We start from the raw sequence: 21,594 nt of genomic DNA, 5'->3' as shown, positions 1-21,594 counted from the left end.
CTTCTTAGTCTCACAGTTCCCAGGCCTTAAATTTGGATATGCATATTTTAGAATAAGTATTACTTAATCAGATCGACAGTAATAACTTGAGCTGGGCAGTGGTGGCTCATACCTGTAATCCCAGCACTTGGGGAGGCAGAGGCAGGCGGATTTCTGAGTTCGAGGCCAACCTGGTCTACAGAGTGAGTTCCGGAACAGCCAGGGCTATACAGAGAAACCCTGTCTCGAAAAAACCAAATCCAAAAAACAAAAACAAAACAGTAATAACTTAAAATTAGCAAATGAAAAGACAAAGAATCCTTTGGTCTAGCTTCCTGTCTGTGTATATGTGTTTATGGAGTGTCTACACACATGCAATGCCCTGTATATGACACCGAATTGGTTTATAAGTGAGGGCTCACATAAATTGAAGATGCTCCATTAACCTTGATTCTTTTTAGTCCACACTGTAAGTGGAATTTCAAAACACAAGTGTTGGCTTTTGCAACCCCAGTCCAGCGGGCAGGTCCGTCTTTGCTTGACTTTGTGCCCTGTAAGCAGGAGGCACAAAACCCTGTAAACCCTGGTAGAGTGAGAAGAGACAGTCTTGGGTGCTGACTGTCGGGCGTTCCTGGAATCTAGGCTGAAGGCAGATTTAAGAAAACAACTTTTAGGGGATAGAGAGTTAAGAGCTCAACAGTTAAGAGCACTGACTGCTCTTCCAGAGGTCCTGAGTTCAATTTCCAGCAACCACATAGTGGCTCACAACCATCTGTAAAGGTAGCTAATGCCCTCTTCTGGAAGACAGCTACAGTGTGCTCATCATATATAAAATAAGTAATTAAAAAAAAAAAAGAAAGAAAGGGAACAACTTGACTCTATATTTAGTTTCCTTCAGTGTTTACCATGCTTGTCAACGGAAGTAGTAGATGAGGCACTGGGGAGATGACTTAGCAGTCATCTTGCAGAGGACCTGGGTTTGATACCCTGGTAAAGCCCTTGAGTTTGATCACCAGGACACACATCACAGAAAAAGAGAACCACTAGTGTCTGTTATCCTCTGACCACATAGACACCCACATGAACACAAAGTAACTAAATAAAATGTAAAAATAAATTGTATCTTGAGGCAGGGTCTCTCTACGTTTGGCCTCCAATTTAGAGCAATTTGCCTATCTCTGCCTCCCCAAGGCTGGGATTAAACACGTACTCCACCACGTCCAGCAAAATGATAAGGGCTTTTTGGCCAGACAAGGTCATTAGAGGTTGCACAGATCTGTAATCCCAGCAGAGAAGAAAGATCTTTGTGAATCTGAGGCTAGTCTAATCTACAATAATGAGTTCCCCACCAGGACTACATAAACAAACCTTGTCTTAAAAAAACAAGCACTCTGTGAGTATATATATGAGTGTGTGTGAGTGTGAGTGTGTGTGTGTGTGTGTGTGTGTTTAATTTATTAACAGCAGTATAAGAGAGGACTGGAAAGATAGCTCAGGAGAACACTGACTGTTCTTGCAGAGGGTCTAGGTCTGGTTCCCAGCACCCATATGGTAACTTACAAGCCACATAGCTCCAGTTCCAGAGAATCCAGTGCTAACCCAGTGCTCTTTTCTGTCCTCTTTGGGCATTGATCCTGACTTTCTTTTCTTTTTTTCTTATTTTATCCTTTCCATCTAACTGTTGTAATTTTTTCTTTATTTTTTAAGATTCATTTATTAATTATATGTAAGTACACTGTAGCTGTCTTCAGACACTCCAGAAGAGGGCCTCAGGTCTTTTTATGGATGGTTATGAGCCACCATGTAGTTGCTGGGAGTTGATCTCCAGACCTCTGGGAGAGCAATTGGTGCTCTTAACCACTGAGCCATCGCTCCAGCCTCTGATCTAAATTTTTAATAATTTATTTTTATTTTATTTACATTGGTGTTTTTACTGCATGCATGTCTGTGTTAGGGTGTTGGGACCCCTGGATCTGGAGTTACAGACAGTTGTGAGCTTGCCATGTGGGTGCTGGGAATTGGAAGAGAATTAGTGCTCTCAACCTCTGAGCCATCTCTCCAGCCCTGACCTTCTCATTGGAGGCCTTTTGCCTGTCTTGTCAGTGAGACAAGGTCAAAGAAAATGAGAAGCAACATCACTGGTGAACTGAAGCCAAGATAGTTCCTGTAAGTCTTCAGTTTCTGATTCAGTTTGCATTCTTTATGTATGTGAGTACACCATTGCTGTCTTCAGGCACACCTGAAGAGGGCGTCAGACCTCATTACAGATGGTTGTGAGCCACCATGTTGTTGTCAGAAATTGAACTCAGGACCTCCAGAAGAGCTGTCAGTGCTCTTAACCATTGAGCCATCTCTCCACAGTTTGCATTCTTTGTTGTTGTTTTTTTTAAGATTTATTTATTTATTATATGTAAGTACACTGTAGCTGTCTTCAGACACACCAGAAGAGGGAGTCAGATCTTGTTATGGATAGTTGTGAGCCACCATGTGGTTGCTGGGATTTGAACTCAGAACCTCTGGAAGAGCAGTCAGTGCTCTTAACTGCTAAGGCATCTCTCCAGGTCCAACACAGTTTGCATTCTTACACTCTAAACCACAGCCCACAAACGTTGGCAGTTAGCTTTGGGAGCTTTTAGGTTCTAAAGGCATGTATTACATTCACACACACACACACACACACACACACACACACACACACGTTTGTTATCAGGTTACCCTGAGCAACAACCTTTTGTGTTTTAGCGTCTTTAGTTCATTCTGGTGCTGGTAACAAAGTGAAGTCATGTTTGGCAAAACTCAGTGCAAGTAGTGCTTTAAGTAAACCTAATAATTGATCTCTTCTACCTTATTATGCTTCATAATGACCCCCTGGGGTACATCTTCAGGGTCCTGGAATGATGTTTGTGTTTGGATAGCAGACAAGCTGGCAAACATGACAGTGCCTGCCTTTAGTTTTAGTATCTAGCAAATCTCTCTGAGTTTGAAGCTAGCCTGGTCTATAAAGCAAGCTCCAGGCCAACCAAAGCTAAAAAAATAAAAAGACCCATTCTCTAAAGAACAAAGCTAAAAAGGCAAGGCAATCTGACAAATGATAGGCCCACCTCTCAACAGACTGTCATTTTAGCTATAGTACCGGCTGTGTTAGAAAGCGGCTTGGATGGATCCCAACAGATCACACCAGACCCCACAAAAAGAGGTTTTATTGGGGGAAAGTGAAGAAGAGAAGAGGGAAAGGGGGGCGAGGGGTCAGGAACTCTGTTTTGTATTTGGGCCTTGATGTAGATGCCAGATAATCAAGCTCACCACCACACACAGGTGAGGTGCACAGATGAGGCGTTGGGAGTGAGTGTGGCGGTTGCCACGGCAACAGACACTAGAGGGTCTTCGGTGCCTAGGGGTGACGTCATCTGTATTGGAGGCTGACCTTAAAACCAATGCCCACAGTTCCTCCTTTGGGGGTGTGTGTGGTGGGGGGAGAGGTTCTGAAAAGTTGCAAGGTTTTGGCACCCGTTTCAACCTTTCTTTCTCCGAACATGAGACTGAGTACTGGCAGCCGAGGGCTGCTTGCAGTGGTTACTGCTGGAAGCTGCCGTGACTACCCAGGATATGGCCTGTGGAGGAGGAATGGTTCAGGAGTCAGATGCTTTAATATCATTTATGAGAGAGAGAGAGAGAGAGAGAGAGAGAGAGAGAGAGAGGAGAGAGAGGGGGATGGCAGTTTTAAAATAGCTACAAAACAAAGCAATATGGAGTAGGAGATGAAAAGATGAAAAGATAACTTGAGTTTTCCTTGTGTGCAAAATGATTTTCCCCCAGCACCAGAGCTCTCATGAAGTACTATAATTATCTAAAGGTCATCAAGCAAAGGGGCTTTAATCCGTGGGCTACTTTCAATCCAAGTCAGGAGCCTATGAGCAACTGTTAGAGTCAGATCTTACTGCAGATCTTACCTACTTTCTCTTGCTCCTCCTTCAATTCCCAGGCAGGGATAAATTTCAATTTCTCAGGGTCCATTGAGTCAATAGCCTGATAGCAAAAGCGAAGGCTGTATTTAAATGTTCCCTCCAAGAGGGGCACTGGCTCAGCACCTTACAACACATCACTTTTGCAGAGGAGTCAGATTCAATTCCCAGACTCCAGTATGTCTGCTCAAAATCATGCAGCAACTCCAGTTCTAGGGGCTACAGAATCCTCTTTTGACCTTGGGAGGCACCAGGCACTCCAGTGATATGCAGGCACAGAAAAAAAAGGAGAGGGGAGGGGAGGGAAGGGGAGGGCAGGGAAGAGAAGAGAAGGGGAGGGGAGGGAAGGGAGGGGAGGGGAGGGGAGGCAAGGGAGGGGAGGGCAGAAAAAGGATCTTTCTCTTGCTAGGGAGGCAGGAACAGTAAAGCCCAGGTTCTCAACCTGTGGGTCGCGACCCCCCACAGTATTTATTCTGCAATTTGCAATGGTAGCAAAGTTACAGTCATCAAGGAGCAAACAAAGATTTTTTTTAAATTTAATTTTATTTATTTATTTTGTTTTTTTCGAGACAGGGTTTCTCTGTGTAGCCCTGGCTGTCCTGGAACTCGCTCTGTAGACCAGGATGGCCTAGAACTCAGAAATCCGTCTGCCTTTGCCTTCCAAGTGCTGGGATAAAAGGCGTGCGCCACCACCGCCCGCCCTTTTTGTTTGTTTTTTTTTTTAAAGAAAATCTTATAACTCTGGACACCACAGCATGAGTAACTGTATTAAAGGGTTGCAGTGTGGTTGTAAGCCACTGCGAGTAAAACCTTTTATACTGCTCTATTTCCTTCTGCTACCTCCAGACTTTGATTATCAAATAAGCAATAGGAGTTGCTCCCCCAAAGAGGTATTGCTATGAAGATTTTTTTTTTTTTTTTGGTATAGGTATTTTGCCTGCTTGTATATCTTGGCACTGTGGCATGACTGAACATGGTGTTTGTAGAAGCCAGATGAGACGGCTCAGCCGTTAAGAGCATTGACTGCCCTTCCAGAGGTCCTGAGTTTAATTTCCAGCAACCACATGGTGGCTCACAACCCTCTGTAATGGGATCCAGTGCCCTCTTCTGGTGTATCTGAAGACAGCTATAGTGTACTCATATAAATGAAATAAATCTTTAAAAAAAAAAAAAAACCTGCAGTTACAAAAGGTTGGGAGCAACTCTGTGTTTGCTGGGAATCAAACTCAAGTCCTCTGGAAGAGCACCCAGTGCTCTGAACCAGTAAGCCATATCTACAACCCCTATAGAAATATTTTTTAAAACTAAGAAACAAGAAGTCAAGATAGAAGAAGCAGCATAGATACGTAGCCAAAAGTAAGGCGACCCAAAAAGAACAGAGGCTAGGGCACAGAGAAACTGGCTCTCTAAGGAGTGTGCAGTGTGTGCTACTTTAAAGAGGCAGGCATGGCTGGACACTGGGAGTCATGGCCTCTCTCCCATTATCCCGAAGGCACAGTGAAGGCCATAGGACTGCCGTAGTGTAGCCTGAGGTACCATTTTTTCCTGTTCCTCTTCTGTCTGACAGGGTACTTGGAAGTCCTGCAGTCTCTAGCAGCGGCTAACAATGTGATTGCTCTAAACTTTCCTTACCTGACATTCTTCCTCGCTGTTCACAGTACCACAAGAAGCCTTGGCCTCCAGGAGGCTACCAACGAAGTTTTGGAAGTTGCTTCCTTCTGCCATCCCACTGACGTGTGGTCCCATATATAATTAATTTTGAGATTTCTCTTTGTGGTCCTGAGAGATACCCAGGTGACATAGATTGGGTTTAAAGGCAAATCTAGACTATGGTGCAACCTTGAGCAACTGAATGCCTGCTAAATCTCAGTGTTTCCTTCTCTGGAGTACTGAAGGGGCTCAACAGGTCCGCACAGCCTCACCTCTGCCACACCGCGTAGGGAGTGGAAGATCCACCCAGGGCCGAGCCCCCTGCTCAGAAAGCCCATCCCACCCTAGTACCCCTCCCATGCCGCAAGATGCCTTCGCTGGCAGCGAGCAGTGCATTGTGGGGCTTGTAGTGTGGCGGGGTCTGGCTGGTGGGCGCGGCCACAGCACCATCTTCCACTGCAGGCTGCTCTGTCTTGCTCCCTGGCCAAATGGCGCCGCGGCCACTGGGCCCCTTGGCGCTGGCCCTGGGTGGCGCCGCAGCCGTGCTGGGCTCGGTGCTCTTTATCCTTTGGAAAGCTTACTTCGGCCGCGGCCGGGAGCGGCGCTGGGACCAGGGCGAGGCCTGGTGGGGCGCGGACACTGCCCGCCTCCCTCAGTGGGACGAGTGGGAGGTGAGTGCGAGCCGCCGGGGACTGGGAAGCCTACGCGTGCTGTAAGCGCGGAGTGCAAGCGCGAGGGCTGGGACAGGGGGCATCGGGCTCGGAAGCCCCGAGGGCGCGGCAGGAGCCAGCCAGGCACCAGTGCAGTAAGCGCAGTGGCGCCGCCCCGGGGATGCAGCGTAAAGAGCCCTAGGCCCGGTGTGACCGTGAGATCTTGGGTTTGTCTTGGGCTTCTCAGTTCGTGGAAGCCAAGGATTTGTGATGGGGAAAAATGTGCCAGAGATCACGAGGAGTCAAAAAGAAAAGTGAAGCTTTTAGTTTAGGACTCAAAAAGCAGCTCCTGCCCTGCGATTTCAGGCCACAGGTGCCTGCCCTGGGACGCGTGGAGGGCGTGCACGTGCACGGACACCGCCACGCATTCCGTTGTCCCTAGGGAAGGAAGGGTCAGGAGGGAGGTTGGAGATTGCAGCATTCATCTCTGCCCCACAGCCTGAGGACGAGGAAGATGAGCCGGCATTGGAGGAGCTGGAACAGCGCGAAGTGTTGGTGCTGGGCTTGGATGGCTCAGGGAAAAGCACGTTCCTGCGCTTGCTGGCCGGGAAGCCACCGGTGGAAGGCCACGTCCCTACCTGGGGCTTCAACTCAGTTCGGCTGCCTACCAAGAATTTCGAGGTGGACCTGTTAGAGAGTGAGCAAGAGACCCCCCTCCCCCCACCCCTACCTTCTCCCCATCATCACAGCTGGCCCAGGGCCTAGATTATTTGGAGGAATCGTAAAATGCGTTTTAATCAGGACATTTCCCCTTTATGAAATCCTTCCTGCTTCTCTTCAGGACACAAGATACAGAAGATGCTGGCACTTAGGGTTCTTCCTTGTCCTGTGTCTCCAACTGGTCCGCCTACCCTTCGCCACACATGCCTTATACTAGCCAGCTAACAGCCATGGGCTCATATGCCAAGCATTTGACAGGCATTGTTTATCCAACTCCCCCAGACAACTCCATAAAACCACCATCAGTTAATCTGCTTGTTAGATACTTGCACAAACAGGTTTCTGACAAGTTAGATCACGAAAGGTTCCCCAGTGTTTCAGTGTTCTAATGCAGGAAGCCCTGTGCGCTTGTGAAGGGTACTTGTTTCTTACCTGTTCTGGGCACGCACTGTTTCTCTGCTTGGAACGCTCGACACGCTACTACCACTCATTCTTTAAACTGGATTGTGTTTCTTCCCTTAGTCGGGGCTTTGTCGTTCATTTGGGATGCTTTCATGGTATTGAGGCTGGTCTTGAGCTCCTGAACCTTTCTTCTCCACCATCTGGGTGTTAGGGTTACAGGTACACACTGCCACAACCAGTCTTCAAGTGTGGTTTGTGACTGACATCCTTTGAAGCTTACTCTGCCCCGCCCCACTCTGGTCCCCTCCTGCTGCAGGATTTATCACATCACATCACCCTCTGTCCCTGATGAGTCCAGGAGCACCCTGGCCACAGAGTGTATGATCCATTTCTGGTCCAAAGGCCCTTCAGTACATATCTGAGGGGGCTTATTGAGTGAGTGGTCTGAGAGAGGATCGAGGAGACCTACCTGCGGACATTGGCCTCTTGGGATTTTGGACGGGGCCACCTGGGTCTAGCCTCAGTCTCTGAGGAGTTACTAGAGGGGACTTCGAGGCACAGGACTAAAACCATGAAGCCGGGATGTGCTTGTTTAAACACTAGGGATAGAACTGAGCTTTGAGAACCACACGCCTGGCCTGGATGGGCCTCATGTTCTTCCTTCTGTTCTTAGGCAGTTGTGGTGTGGCCCAGCCTGGCCATACCTTTTCTCCATGGTTGTAGCAAATGTCGATCTTTACTTAGGACTTTGGACCCTCCCATCAAGCTTTCTTTGTCTCTTCTTGGGTCAAGGACATGAGTTCAGTGAGGGACTGACAGAAGGAGTGTTCACTTTCCCACCCAGGTGAGGTGCTCTTCTCACATGCCTATGTTCTGACAGACATCAGGAGTCAGACCCAGATGGCTTTCAGGCATGGTGGTTCACACCTGGAATCCGCAGCCCTCAGGAGGCGGTGGCAGGAAAGCTATCAATCAAGTCCTAGAGCTTTCTTCACCCACGACAGTCCCTTCACATGGTCTCAGCATCCTGGCCTGGGGACCAGCTGAGAATACACACTGTGGCAAAGCTGGCAAGGGAGCGGATATACTGCTAGTAACACCTTCCGTAGCGCACCACCTAGGAAATCGGCCGTACTGGGGCTGTAGGCTGGGCGCTTGCGCAGACATCTTACTCCGTCCGCGGCGGCCTGGTTCAAGCCCCTTCGTCTCTGCCATCTAGAACTACAGTTGCTCCCTTGCAGATCGTCCCACAGTGTGCCATCTTTCAGAAACACGGTCTGGACCCTTGAGGGCCAGCCTCCGCCTTTTCTCCTTCTCTGGAGGAGCCTTGTTCTCCACCCTTTCTCTCTCACATGCCCGGAGCTTGTTCTTTGCTCTGCCTGGAATGCTGGCTTTTGCTCCTCCCTGTGGCTAGCTCCCCATCCTCCTCTCAGCTCACATCCAGCCTCCGTGAGGAGACGCTTCTAGACCACTCAACCCATGACCAACCACAGACTCCGGCCATTTCCCCTAGTTTTTTTTTTTTTCCATGTTTTTGATTCTGTGCTTTCTAGAATGTCTTTTCTGATTGCCTGGTCCATTCTGGCTAGGGAGGGAGTTCCTTGAGAGCCGGGACTTCAGCCTGCTTGTTTCCGTATCCCTGGCACCCAGATCAGTGCTTGGTACCTGATGAGCACCTCCTGTGTGCCAAGGCATTGTGCTGAGGCTTTGGGGGGATTTAGAGAGGAGATAGAGACGCAGAACTACAACAGCATGCAGGGGAGCCAAGGGGAACTGAGCAGAGCAGCAGAGGAACAGAAAGGCAGCCCAAGCTGAGGGCCTAGTGCTGCTCAGCAGGACGCTGTACAGTGGCCTCGAGGGAAGAGGAAGGGCTGTCAAGCCTCAGTGGGATAGAGCTGGGGTGGCACGCTGGCAAGGCAAGGGATTCTAGCTTTTCTAGACTTAGGGACCCCTGGCTTCTTATCAGTTACCACTCACCAGGGAGGAAGCTAGGAACCGGTAAGAGGCAAGGCATTCCAACAGACAGCTGCAGCCCTATGAAGGGAACATGGCAGACGGTTTCTTTGGGATCTGCAGACACCTTGTTCAGTAAGAAGAGACTGGTACACAAGGGTAAGCACCCTCTCGAGAGTTCTGACTGGCCCTGTACTATGGCACTGTCTTTATCCCAGAATAGTGGAACCTTAGGAGCTGGAAGTGGGTTGGGGGTGTGGGCAGAACCATGCTACAGGGAGCTCTGGGCTCTGAGCTGGCCCGGCCTCTCTGTCTTCAGTTGGTGGCAGCCAGAACCTGCGCTTCTACTGGAAGGAGTTTGTCAATGAGGTGGACGTGCTGGTGTTCATGGTGGACTCGACCGACCGGCTAAGGCTGCCCTGGGCTCGGCAGGAGCTGCAGAAACTGCTAGACAAGGACCCAGACCTGCCTGTTGTTATAGTGGCCAACAAGCAGGTGAGTGCTTTGGAGTTGAGCCAGCTGGTCTTCTCACAGATGCTTGGGCACAGTGACAGGGTGCACAGGGTGGGAGCCTGAGCAAAATTACCAGACAGTGTGTGACATACAGTCCCCGCCCTCCCTCCCAACCTGCGTCTTCTCTGTTCTCTGTCCTCTCCACCTCGTATCCTTCCCTCCTGTGTCTTTTTTCCCTTCCTCTGTCTTCTGTTGGCCTTTAGAGATATAAGAAATGTAAGTACTTACTGTATGCCAGCCGCAGTTTTCAATGTTTTATTTTCCTGGACTTTCTGAGACATCTGTCTTGAATGCTTTATGCAGCCCAGGCTGGCTGGAACTCATAAATAACTCCATCCCCAAGTCCTGGCACTGTAGGTGTGGACTACCACACCTTGCTTGAGTGACATTATTGGCCTAATCCAAGGTATACAGCCCTGTTCACTTTATAGGTGGGGCTGCTCCAGCTCAGGGTGTTTGTAGTCTCCATGGGGACATACAGGAGGGTGGAGCTGGGTTGCCCACTTCCAGAAACAGCCTGCATCTGCAGAGCTGAGAAGTGAGAAGTGGGGTACATTAATAGAATCAGCAGTGTCCAGGCACAGCGTGAACACCTGACAGCTGACAGTCATCGCCAGCTTCAGTCCTGCTACACCCCACAACAGCTCTGTTGTTTCTTTTAAAAATAAAAAAAGTAAGTACACTGTAGCTGACTTCAGACACCCCAGAAGAGGGCATCAGATCCCATTACAGATGGTTGTGAGCCACCATGTGGTTGCTGGGAATTGAACTTAGGACCTCTGGAAGAGCAACCAGTGTTCTTATCCGCTGAGCCATCTCTCCAGCCCCAGTGCTGTTGTTTCTATGTGCCTGGAGTTAACTACTGGAGCAAACACAGAGTTGAGAATTCAGACTTTCCCCAGAGTTTGTGTTGTTGGCCTGGAGTGGAACTCTGTGCGGGAAGTTGCTTGTTTGGTATTTTTGAGGCCCTGCGTTCTCAATCCCCAGCTCCCACAAAAACAGCTTTCCCCTGAAAACAAATAGAGATTTGTCTTTGGCACTATACCTTCTGTGAGTCCAGAGGGCTACTCTGGGCCCAGCGGCCCTCAAGATCACAGACTTCATGTGGATCCTCAACTCCAGGACAGCCACCACAGAACAGAGCACTAGGAGCTTCTTGGGCTCAGGCCCCTATTTCTAACCTATCTCTTTGACCCCAGATTTGCCCTGTCAGGAGACATGATAATTATTTATAAATATGGCTGCTGTTTGTCCTGGTCTACCTGGGACAGTACCCAATTAAGCCTGTTCTACTCTAACTTATTTATTTGTGACAGGGTCTTGATAATGTAGACCAGGCTGTCTTGGGACTCAATATGTAGACCAGGCTGGTCTCAAACATAAAGAGATTCACCAAGTGCTGGGATTAGAGGCTTGTGCCATCAAGTCCAACCTCGGTGCCACTATTAGTGGTGTTTCCTTGGAGCCTCAGAAATACCCAGGGCACTGGATATTGTTACTGTTCTCATTTATAGCTGTTATTTTAGGGCATTTTGAACCAACAGGAGGTGTCTCAGTTACTTACCTGAATGATCTCAGATATTTGTTGTGAAGAGACACCATGATTTAGGCAACTGATAGAAGAGTGTATTGCTGGCTCGCTTACAGTTTTATTTTGAAACCTTGAAGACACTTCTACACTTCCCCTACATACCCGCACTTCCTAACCCACCCAAACCGTTCTGCTGACCTTGGATCAAGCATTCAGAACTGTGAGCCTGTGGGGGCCATTTTCATTCAAACCAGTACAAGAGGCAACGAGGGGGTCCTCCCATGTAAGGATTGCTCCAAGAATCCTGAACCAATGATGAATTAAAGGGACCAGCTACATCGGTAATAGCCTTTTCCCTTTCCCCAACCCCAAACTGCCTGGGAGTTACCCCACTGTATGCTCTTACATTGTGGGCGTAAGACAGAGTAGGGATTCCAAAAGGTTCCAAAGCGTGGTCGTTAGTATGAACTTGGAACCTAAATCTCCTTTTATCACTGCTGGGAGCTAAATGACTTCACTGAAGCAGCTTCCTCTTCAGTTAGGTGGACTGTGAGAATCAAGGACTTGGTAGGCAGGCGCCATCTTGGTGCCTAACAAGCAGGAAGGGCTCCGATTCATGTGACACTGGTAGATAGCTCCATGAAAAGTGGATCCACAAAGGACAGTCAGAAGGAAGGAGGATGAGTTTCTAGAGGATCTGGAGGCACCTCCTGGGATTTGGGGTCCAGAGTAGTAGCTGAACATGTATGTCTGTCATGACTGACAAGGGCGGTGTCACACTGGGAACACGGGTCTGACAGCCATGCCGTGCTGGCTTGTGTTCACTGCAGGACCTGAGCGGGGCCATGAGCATGGTGGAGCTGCAGCAGGAGCTGGGCCTCCTTGCCAGTGACAACCAGAGGGAGGTTTTCCTCTTAGCAGCCAGCATTGCCCCTGCGGGATCTGGCTTTGAGGAGCCCGGCACTGTGCGCATCTGGAAGTTGCTCCTGGAGCTTCTGTCCTAAGATGGACCCACCCACCTGCTGCCCAGCCTTGGAGACCACAGTTCTGCCTTCTCCTGCATCGTTGTTGCTAACCTAGGCCTTGGGCAGGAGCATCATAGCAGCGCTTCTTCTCTCCCTCAAGAGCAAGGCCAGATCCATGCAGAAACCTTCCTGGTGGGGCTGAGGTGGGGAGGACAGTGACAGCCTCACTTACAGGCCACAGTGTAGCTCCAGCTTCCTTGCCTTCCTGCAGGGTGATGATCAGCAGGCTCAGTGCCTCCTCCCTGCAGGTCCCACTGGTTGAAGCAGTGTGGATGTCACAGGTACTTCTGAGCCTTTGTCCCCCATCTCCCGGTTCACTCCTGGTGACGTCATGCACTGTCCATGTGGGAAGGTTCTGGGCAGAACACAGCAAGTCCTTGCTCCTAGTCCCTCATCATCCCCCAGCCCCTGCTCTGTCTGTGGCCTTGTTTCTGCCTTCCTAGCCCCCAGGCCATTATTTTTAAAGGTGATTTCCATGGTTTTCTTCTAAATGGCAAACCTGAAAACCTTAGCAGAGTCTTCTGAACACCTCCCTGCTGCGCAGGCCTGGCCTTGCCAGCCTTTACTGACCACAAAGTGCAGTTCACTGAATAGGGTGAAGGGTGGTTTTGCCCAGGCCCGGAGACAACCTGCTGCTTTTGTACTAACTGTGCCAACGCCCATGTTTACATAAGTCTAGAGAAGGAAGGAGCCTGAGTTCTGGAACAAGACTGGAGCTGGGGACGGGGGTGGCAGCCTCAGAATGGCATTTTATTTATTTATTTATGTATTTATCAAAGGAATGGGCCAAAGTTCTAGGTTCTGTTTCTAGGTGCTGTAATGAAAACCCTAGGAGACTGTCATAGAAAATTTGAGGCTTTGAGAACTGTCTAGAATCATAATTGAGATTAGGCAACCTATGTGCCAGCGGAGACACAGAACTGTAGCTTTCCCCTCCCCCAAACTGGCCTTGAGACCATGACTGGAAGCAAGTACCTCAAGGAAACCTAGTACTCATGGCCCAGGACACAGGACTAGAAGAGCCAACAAAATGACTCTTCCTGTACCCACAGAGGGCACATCACCAAGACTTCTGGGATCATTTATTCGCCAGCCAAAAACAGAGACTGAACTTCTTTCTGTATTCTCTGAAGCGAACATTCCATGCCTGGAGATTAGCCAATGCAGAGCTGGGCCCCATGGCGACCCTGGTGCAGGCAGAGGAGCCTTTGGTGGGCCAGGGACACTGAATGAGAGCAACACTCAGTGGACTGCCGTTTTGGGACAGTGTCACTCTGTAGTTCAGGCTGGCCTTGAATTCATGTCACTTGTCCTTCCTCAGCCTCCCCTGTGCTAGGATTATGGAAAGCATTGGGTCATCACGCCGGGCTTTTGGCGTGCTGTTTGAGGATGCACTGTGTGTGCTGTTTGCCGACTGCCCAGCAGACAGCCCAGGAAGCGGGAAGCTTCCGAGGTGAAGTGAGCACAATCATGGGTGGGGGGTTATGCTATGCCCTGGGACCCCATCCCACAAGAGTGAAATTACTACAAACTGATCACTCTCATTAGAAGTGATTTTTCTGCTTTTGTATTAAATATTTAAAGAACGACTAGGATTTTAGAGTATTTAAAATTTTGTTGGACACTGTATGTCTGCTCTGAAGATTCCACCTCACTCTTCAGTGCTAAAGTTACCTTACAACCAGACTTGTTGAGAGGATTTCTTTTTCCTAACTGAACAACCTTTGTCTAATGAGTTGCATCATGTACAATTGTCATATTGTCCAAGGTTGGGGGGGATTTAAGAATAAAGAATTTCACTGTGTCTCCTGAAGTAACTTTACTTGAGGCTAGCTAGACCTAGTGGTCTGTGATCCCAGCTACTCTGGAGAAGGCACAGTTGAGGTCTACCTGGTTTACAAAGTGAGTTCAAAGACAGCCTGGACAATCAGGCTGGGTCAGGAGGTAAAGCCTGATGGAGGAGTCTGGTCCTCAGAAACCATGGAAACGTGGATGGAGTGAGCTGAGCCCTCAGAGCAGGTCTGGGATGGAGTCCAGTGACAGATGCTTACCCAGCATGCACTGGGCTCAACCCAGTACTAGAAAACAAACAAACAAATTAGCACTCTCTGGGCACTGTGCCTACACTATTTTAGGAGGAACTACCCACACAAGCCAGCTGTAGGACAGTGGCACCCACGCCCCAGCCACAGGGCTGGACCTCAGACTAGATTCAGGTCTCCGAAGATACTTTACCCCACAACCTCAGAGGCCAAAGTCCTTTCTGGCAATCAACTTTCCCCTGCTCTTACACCTGTAAGATGACCGACTCCAGCCCAGGAACCAGCAGCAAGGGGCCACCACCGACAACTGGTAAAGTGGAGTGTCACCAACTCCCTATGGTGAAATAACAATAAACGCCAGAATGGGTATGTTCAGGGCAGCCTCTTCATCTTGAGGACGTCTGGTGCTTATAGTGCCAGTTCTGGAAAGCGATAGTTCTCACACAGCGAGTTCCAGTCCCTTACCCTTTGACCTTTGGGACAGACAGTGACTCAAAGCCTTCTAACACTCAGAAAGGGATCTAACTGATGGGCTCAAAAACCAGCTCAAAAGTCTTCTGCCAGCTGGGCAGAATGGACCAGTCTTTAATCAAAGCACTCAGGCAGGTGGACCCCTGAGTTGAGTTGGAGGCTAGCCTGGTCTACACAAAGAGTTTCAGGACAGCCAAAGCTACATAGACCATCTCCAAAAAAATGTCTTCTGCCTCCATACTCAGGCCTTGGAGGCAGGCCAAACACATGCCTTGTGCCAGACACTAGAATCCCTTGTCCAGAGCTCAGCTGGGCAAAGACATCAGGCAAATTAAAGGCACCGTTGATGAGAGTGACAAGAAGGCTTGCACAGGGGTTTTATCTCCAGCAACTGCAAAATCAGACAGCTCTGGCCATGATGTTTACAGGCCATGATGTTTACAAGCCCTGGGAGCAAGGAAGATGGCAGGGATGGCTTCTAGAAGCTGGCAACCAAATTCTGTAAACAAGTTGAGGGACCTTCTAGCAAATGACAAGAACTTGGATTCTGTAGAGGGCAGAAGGGTACAAAGCCAAATGACAGGCCTTCAGTACCTACTGGATCCTAAGGACTGTTCTAGGTACCTAGGAGACTCTAGGGCCTTCCTGATACTGTAGGAAGGACGGACTACCTTCAGAACAGACTTGATGTCACATCCCACACCTACTTTGGACACCTCTGACCTGGTTCCCTATATCAAGAATAAAAGTGCATCTTCCCAAATGTCATAGGCAATGTATAAAACACGTCTTTCAAGAGCGCAGGAGGTTTTCCCACCATTCACAGTTGGGGTTGGTTAGGCTTTAAAATGCCCAGCTCACCCCGTGCCTATGTTCCTATTGCAGAGCAGGCATCACATTCTCAAGCCCCTGCTTGCAAGAGGCCTGCCATGGAGGATGGCCACGCTATGGAAAGCCCACTAGTGGCACACAGAGTGGTACCTGGCAATCTGCCAGTTCCAGACAGCAGGTTTGGGTTCCTGATGTTTGATTTAAGCTACAGCCACCAAAAGCAATCCAAAGTGAGCAGACCTGGTTCCTTACCCTTCTACTGTCAGCCCAGGCTTCACGGAAAGTCTCTAGAGGAAAGCAAGGCCTGGAGCACTGAAGAGGAAGTCCGTAAGGCAGTGCCTACAAAAGCCCACAGCTGAAGAACTTACTGTTGAGCTAATGATCCAACTCCACTAATAAGCTTAGCTTTCCCTGGGACAACTCCAGAGCTTAGCTGGGCATAGGAAACACAAGAATATTACACAAGTGTGCCTTTAATCCCACCCAGGGCTACACAGAGAAGCCCAGTCTCAAACAAAACAAAAACACCTAATCATGTTACACAAGTAAAATATTCCTTTATCATGTTATCATGTACAGAACACACTGAAATAGAGCATCCCTTCTGAACACAGACCAGAAGGCCCTGGCTTTCTGTGTAAGCTCCCAGCAGAACATAAGCCATGGCCTTGAAAGAGTTCCTTCTCATCCCGACGACGGTGGTGGCGCACGCCTTTAATCCCTGCACTTGGCAGAAGCAGGTGGATTTCTGACTTCAAGGTCAGCCTGGTCTACAGAGAAAGTTCTAGGACAGCTAAGGCTATTAGAGAGATGCTTTTTCTCAAATAAAACAAAACAAGAGTTCCTTCTCCAGAAGGAAGGAGGGGGACAGCGAAGAGACAGACAGCGTGCATGTAAAACCTGATTCCATAGGACTTAGCCAGCATCATCTGAAGCTACACAGCCCTTGCCTTACAGCCTGGGTCTGGTTTCTTTGGTCCAGTAGACCTGGGTCTGAGGGGATGCACCACTCAGTCTACCTCCATCTTCTTACTCTGCAAAGAGTCAATGAAGGCTTGCCATTCCGTTGGGTAAAAGCGCTTGTAGACATTAATCTTATTCCGAATCTGTTTTGGGGTGTCTTGATAGTAATTCTTCTCATCCCGGGCCATGGCCTATAAAGAAAGGGCAACATGTAGAGGGCTACACAGGCAGAAGTTCATGGCTGTCTATAACTCCAGTCCTAAGGAATCCAATATCCTCTTCTGACCTGCACATGTGTACCAGGCACACATGTAGCGCACATACACATACACACAGGCAAAACAAACATAAAGACATCTTTAAGCAATGTGATTCTTTCCTAGACTTTTTCTTCTTTTTTCTGTTCAGCTGCAGATCAGGCTGAGACACTCCAGTGAGTTTCCCCAACAAGCCCACGTTCTTCCCGGCAGGCAGAACTCACCTTATAGTTCTCCCCATGATTCTCCACCATGTACTGAACATAGTCAATGAGGTCCCGAGACAGGGTATTTCCTTTCTTCTCTGGGAGGCTGGCTTCTGCCTCCAGGTCTGGGGGAAAAGGAGCCAGGGAAACGGAATAAGGCTTTCCGGTTTGCACTGTTTGCACTGCCCAAGCATCTATCCATCCAATTCCAGGACACAAGAGCTGGTGTACAGCAGCACTTTCCCAGATCCAAAGCCAGAACTCACGGTCTCAGGCCCTAGAATCCAAATTCGGCCTTCTACCCATCAGCATGGCAACTCCTGAAAACCAATTCTCAAGTTGTGATTTAAAATGAAAAACACTAAGCTTACCAATTTTAATTAGTGCCAGGCCCCAGGGGCAGCAAGATGGAAAGTGGGATTCCTGCCCAGCTCCTCTACCAACAGAAAGTCTCTTCTTGGTGTATTATGGAAGCATTTGAAATGGGAAGGTCTTAGCACTACGTGGTTAGACCCAGGTACAGCACTGCTACATGTGAGGGGAGAATCCTGACCATGGACCCAATCATTGTTATACTTTTAAAACAGGTAGGAGGGGGCTGAAGAGATGGCTCAGTGGTTAAAAACACTTGACTGCTCTTCCAGAGGTCCTGGGTTCAATTCCCAGCAACCACATGGTGGCTCACAACCAACACTTTCTGGTGTTTCAAAAGACAGTGACAGTGTACTCACATACATAAATAAAGTCTTTAAAAGTATATTTAAGCACCCGGGCGGTAGTGGCGCACACCTTTAATCCCAGCACTTGGGAGGCAGAGGCAGGCGGATTTCTGAGTTTGAGGTCAGCCTGGTCTACAGAGTGAGTTCCAGGACAGCCAGGGATATACAGAGAAACCCTGATTTAAAAAAAAAAAAATTGTGTGTGTGTGTGTGTGTGTGTGTATTTAAAACAGGTAGGAAGTACCAAATACCAGCACTTTGGAGGCTAAAAGCAAGATGATCTCAAGTTCATGGTTAGCCTCAGCTACATTACAAGAGGCTGTTCAAACAAAACCCACAAATAAAAATAAATAAATAAATAAAAGCCAGACAGAATGAGTACAGTTCAGGAGCAGAGCATGCTTTACTAACATGAACAAGACCCTGAGTTCAGTCTCAAGCGCAGCAAGGAAAAGAAATACTAGGCAAATGGGCAAAACACAGAAATGACGTGGGCTAAGTGTGAGGAACTGAAACTTCTTACAGCCAAAGTCATCTCTGACCTGGTGGTTAGACAGTCTCAGCTTTGCAAAAACAAAGTTCAGGGGTTGTATATGGAGCAGTGTGAATACATGCACCCAACACACTTGTACTTTTTTTTTTTTTCTTCAAGACAGGGTTTCTCTGTGTAGCCCTGGCTATCCTGGAACTCACTCTGTAGACCAGGCTAGCCTCGAACTCAGAAATCCACTTGCCTCTGCTTCCCAAGTGCTGGGATTACAGGCGTGCGCCACCACTGCCCAGCTGTACTTTTTTTTTTAAGACAGGGTTTCTCAGTGTAGCCCTGGCTGTCCTGGAACTTGCTCTGTAGACCTGGAACGCAGAGATCTGCCTGCCTCTGCCTCCCAAGTGCTCGGATTAAAGGCGTGCGGTGCCACTGCCAGAGCTGTGCCTTTAACACCAAGGTAGGTGGATCTTTGTGAGCTCAAGGACAGCCACAGCAACATAGACTACATCCAGAAAAAACAAAAACAAACAAACAAAAAAAGCACCATTATCTTACCACTTAAGCATTGTGGCTTTGTATAGCTACAGAAGGGTGTAGGAATTCTTCTCTCCCCACACTGAGCTGTCGAAAATTCTAAAGGGGAATCAGCCAAACGCAGGACTCAAGTAATTTTGTCTGTCTCCTCAAATCAGGAGATGTGAAAACATAACATCACCTGAATGGAGGGGTGGCTAAAAGGCTGAGTGTACACTCAGCAGTCAAGAGGCAGGCCCAGGGCTCAATTCCCAACACACAAATAAAAAAATAACAACAAACCTACAACAGGTAGGGAAAGGGTGGGTAAGAGCTGGAGAACGCTCTCTTCCCTGCAGGGTCCACAGCAGGGGCACACGGGGAATAAATGATCACTGGACAAACTAAATGACAGGACAGGCTCGCAAACCATGAGGACCTGGGCACAAACCAAGACTTAGTGCTTTCTTCTCCACCCTTCCAGACCCCAGGCTCTAGCTGTTATGAGCATCTCTCTTCTACCTTGGTTCATACATTTAAATCTCATCAATATTAGCTGGAAAACATCTCAGCCAGGACATAGCACTACTTGTGAGTCCTGAACCATTTGTTTTTCTCTCTGAATCTTGGTCTCTGGCTGTAGAGTGAAGAGACTGAGTGTCCTTTCTACCTGTGAGAGGACAGGACTGTCGCCTAGAAGAACACTGCCCACACTTACCATTTACCACATAGGGTTTCCGTACAAGATCTCTGGGTCTCTCCTCGGTGTCTACCTCCATGGCCTTTATCTGTAAAGAATAGGTTTGAGACCAATAGACGACACCTTTGAGCAGAGTTTGACCAGTGTTAAGGAAAAACATCATTCCCCATCAAAACACAACTGTTTAGTATCAGAAAATCCCTGCCCAAGGTCAACTAGAACTAGACCACACCACACATGGTATGTTCATGCCCACACTCACATCACACCACACTCACATGTCACACCACACTCACATGTCACACCACACTCACATGTCACATCACACTCATATCACACCACATTCACATCACACCACACTCACACCACACAGGGTATGCTCATGCCCACATTCACATGTCACACCACACTCACATCACACCACACACAGTATGCTCATGCCCACACTTACATGTCACACCACACAGTATGCTCATGCCCACACTCACATGTCACACCACACACGGTATGCTCATGCCCACACTCATGTATCACACCACATACGGTATGCTCATGCCCACACTCATATGTCACACCACACATGGTATGTTCATACTCACATATATCACACCACACACAAATTACTCACATGTCACACACCACAAACGGTATGTTCATGCCCACATTCACGTATCACACCCACAATATTATTTTTAACAAGCAATCCATCTTTCTTCGACTATCTATGCCTCACTTACTCTGCTGGGTAGTAACACTGCAAAACCATGTGCATAAAGAGTGCTTTATAAGTTACAGAGAGCCATGTCCAATATCTTCTCGTTGGGGAGGACTTACCTGACAATACTTATGGTTTTACGTTTGCTTTAAAAACTCTTGGGCCATTTTCCTCAGGCATGGGGAATAGAGAGAAACTTGCCTAAGGTCAATGGAGCAAACTCACTCAGCAAGCCCATTCATTAGGTTAACTAGCATCCTAGAATCCTGAGAGTTTAGTAAGAGAACAAAACGCAAGATCACATGACGGGACTAAGAGGCACATTCAATATTCAGATGTGCAAATAAATAATATATCATCATGTAGTTATAACTACTGTGAGCTACTGTGAATTAAAAATAAAGCAGGAAATAAAGCTAGTGGTTGACGCGGGTGCTACTTTTGAAAGCTTCAAGGGGTGGTCCAGAACGGTTTGTTGGGAAGTAACTGGATGTCTCAAGTGAAAGGTAACCAAAGGCAGTATAGAAAACAAAAACCTCAAGGCCTGGGGAGTCAAGGACATTCTAGGAAATTCCACCGACCCGAGAAGAAATGGTAAACAGAGGAGGAGGTGTTAAGGAGGTCGTTAAAGGGATTTGACCAGAATTAGTGCAAGCAAAACGACTTTATCACAAATACGGGAAGAGTGTGTGTGTGAGAGATGAAATTCTGAAATTCTGCTCAGTGAAAGAAGGTCAGGTAGGGAAGGGCTAATGTGGAGATGAGGAAAGTGCCTGGACCTTGCTTTATCAGTACCTTCCTCTTACGGAGGGGAACCGCCTTGTTCGGGTCCATGGCCAAGCCCATCTCCGCCAGGTTCTGTCGCACGGATTTGGTGTGGTCCCAGGCATGTCGGATGTGGGAGCTAACGGCAGAGAGAGAGAGAGAGAGAGAGAGAGAGATTCTGTCACCTCACCGGCTATCCCAGCCGAGAGCACCCCGCCTCCGAACTGGCCCCTCACCACTCGATCCGTGGCGCTGCCTTCCGACGAGCATTCCGGTTCAGACGCTTTCGGTTGACATTGTAACCGAACTTCTGCCTCCGCGTCTTTCCCTTAGCTTTGGGCATCTCGCAAACTGCCGCAACTGCGCCTCAAACTCTGAAACTGCAGCTCAAACTCCGAATCACGCTCTCAGAGCCGCGTGTTAAAAGTCTGGCTCGTCCCCTACCCCCAGTGCACGCAGGGATTCTTGGGAAATGTAGTTTTAGTATTAGCGCCTCCACATTAATTTAATATAACTCCCAGAAAGCACCGGGAAATAGCG

General features: G+C 48.4%; 2 protein-coding genes across 2 annotated transcripts; one reads left to right on the top strand and one right to left on the bottom strand.

Moving 5' to 3' along the window:
• Nucleotides 1-6,027: 6,027 nt before the first annotated feature.
• Nucleotides 6,028-14,189, top strand: Arl10 (ADP ribosylation factor like GTPase 10). Its single transcript, XM_052156586.1, has 4 exons — nucleotides 6,028-6,262; nucleotides 6,740-6,938; nucleotides 9,636-9,811; nucleotides 12,191-14,189. The coding sequence occupies exons 1-4, from the start codon at nucleotides 6,080-6,082 to the stop codon at nucleotides 12,362-12,364; spliced, it is 732 nt and encodes a 243-aa protein (XP_052012546.1). The 5' UTR covers nucleotides 6,028-6,079; the 3' UTR covers nucleotides 12,365-14,189.
• Nucleotides 14,190-16,261: 2,072 nt separating this feature from the next.
• Nop16 (NOP16 nucleolar protein) lies at nucleotides 16,262-21,529 on the bottom strand. The gene is made up of 5 exons (XM_052156588.1): nucleotides 21,291-21,529; nucleotides 21,085-21,193; nucleotides 19,593-19,662; nucleotides 17,174-17,280; nucleotides 16,262-16,883 (listed from the first exon to the last, which is right to left on the bottom strand). The coding sequence occupies exons 1-5, from the start codon at nucleotides 21,395-21,397 to the stop codon at nucleotides 16,740-16,742; spliced, it is 537 nt and encodes a 178-aa protein (XP_052012548.1). The 5' UTR covers nucleotides 21,398-21,529; the 3' UTR covers nucleotides 16,262-16,739.
• Between the last annotated feature and the right edge of the window lie 65 nt (nucleotides 21,530-21,594).

The sequence above is a fragment of the Apodemus sylvaticus genome, chromosome 14 (genome assembly GCF_947179515.1).
Source record: "Apodemus sylvaticus chromosome 14, mApoSyl1.1, whole genome shotgun sequence".
Taxonomy (NCBI): Eukaryota; Metazoa; Chordata; class Mammalia; order Rodentia; family Muridae; genus Apodemus; species Apodemus sylvaticus.
The sequence above is the reverse complement of the archived record's forward strand: the minus strand, read 5'-3'. Positions and strand labels throughout refer to the sequence as shown.

Coding starts and splice junctions, on each gene's coding strand:
- Arl10 (XM_052156586.1), top strand. CDS start 6,080: ATGGCGCCGCGGCCACTGGGCCCCTTGGCGCTGGCCCTGGGTGGCGCC. Junction 6,939..9,635: donor CGAGGTGGACCTGTTAGAGA/GTGAGCAAGAGA, acceptor CTCTGTCTTCAG/TTGGTGGCAGCCAGAACCTG. Junction 9,812..12,190: donor TTATAGTGGCCAACAAGCAG/GTGAGTGCTTTG, acceptor TGTTCACTGCAG/GACCTGAGCGGGGCCATGAG.
- Nop16 (XM_052156588.1), bottom strand. CDS start 21,397: ATGCCCAAAGCTAAGGGAAAGACGCGGAGGCAGAAGTTCGGTTACAAT. Junction 21,194..21,290: donor GCAGCGCCACGGATCGAGTG/GTGAGGGGCCAG, acceptor CTCTGCCGTTAG/CTCCCACATCCGACATGCCT. Junction 17,281..19,592: donor GAAACCCTATGTGGTAAATG/GTAAGTGTGGGC, acceptor CTTTTCCCCCAG/ACCTGGAGGCAGAAGCCAGC.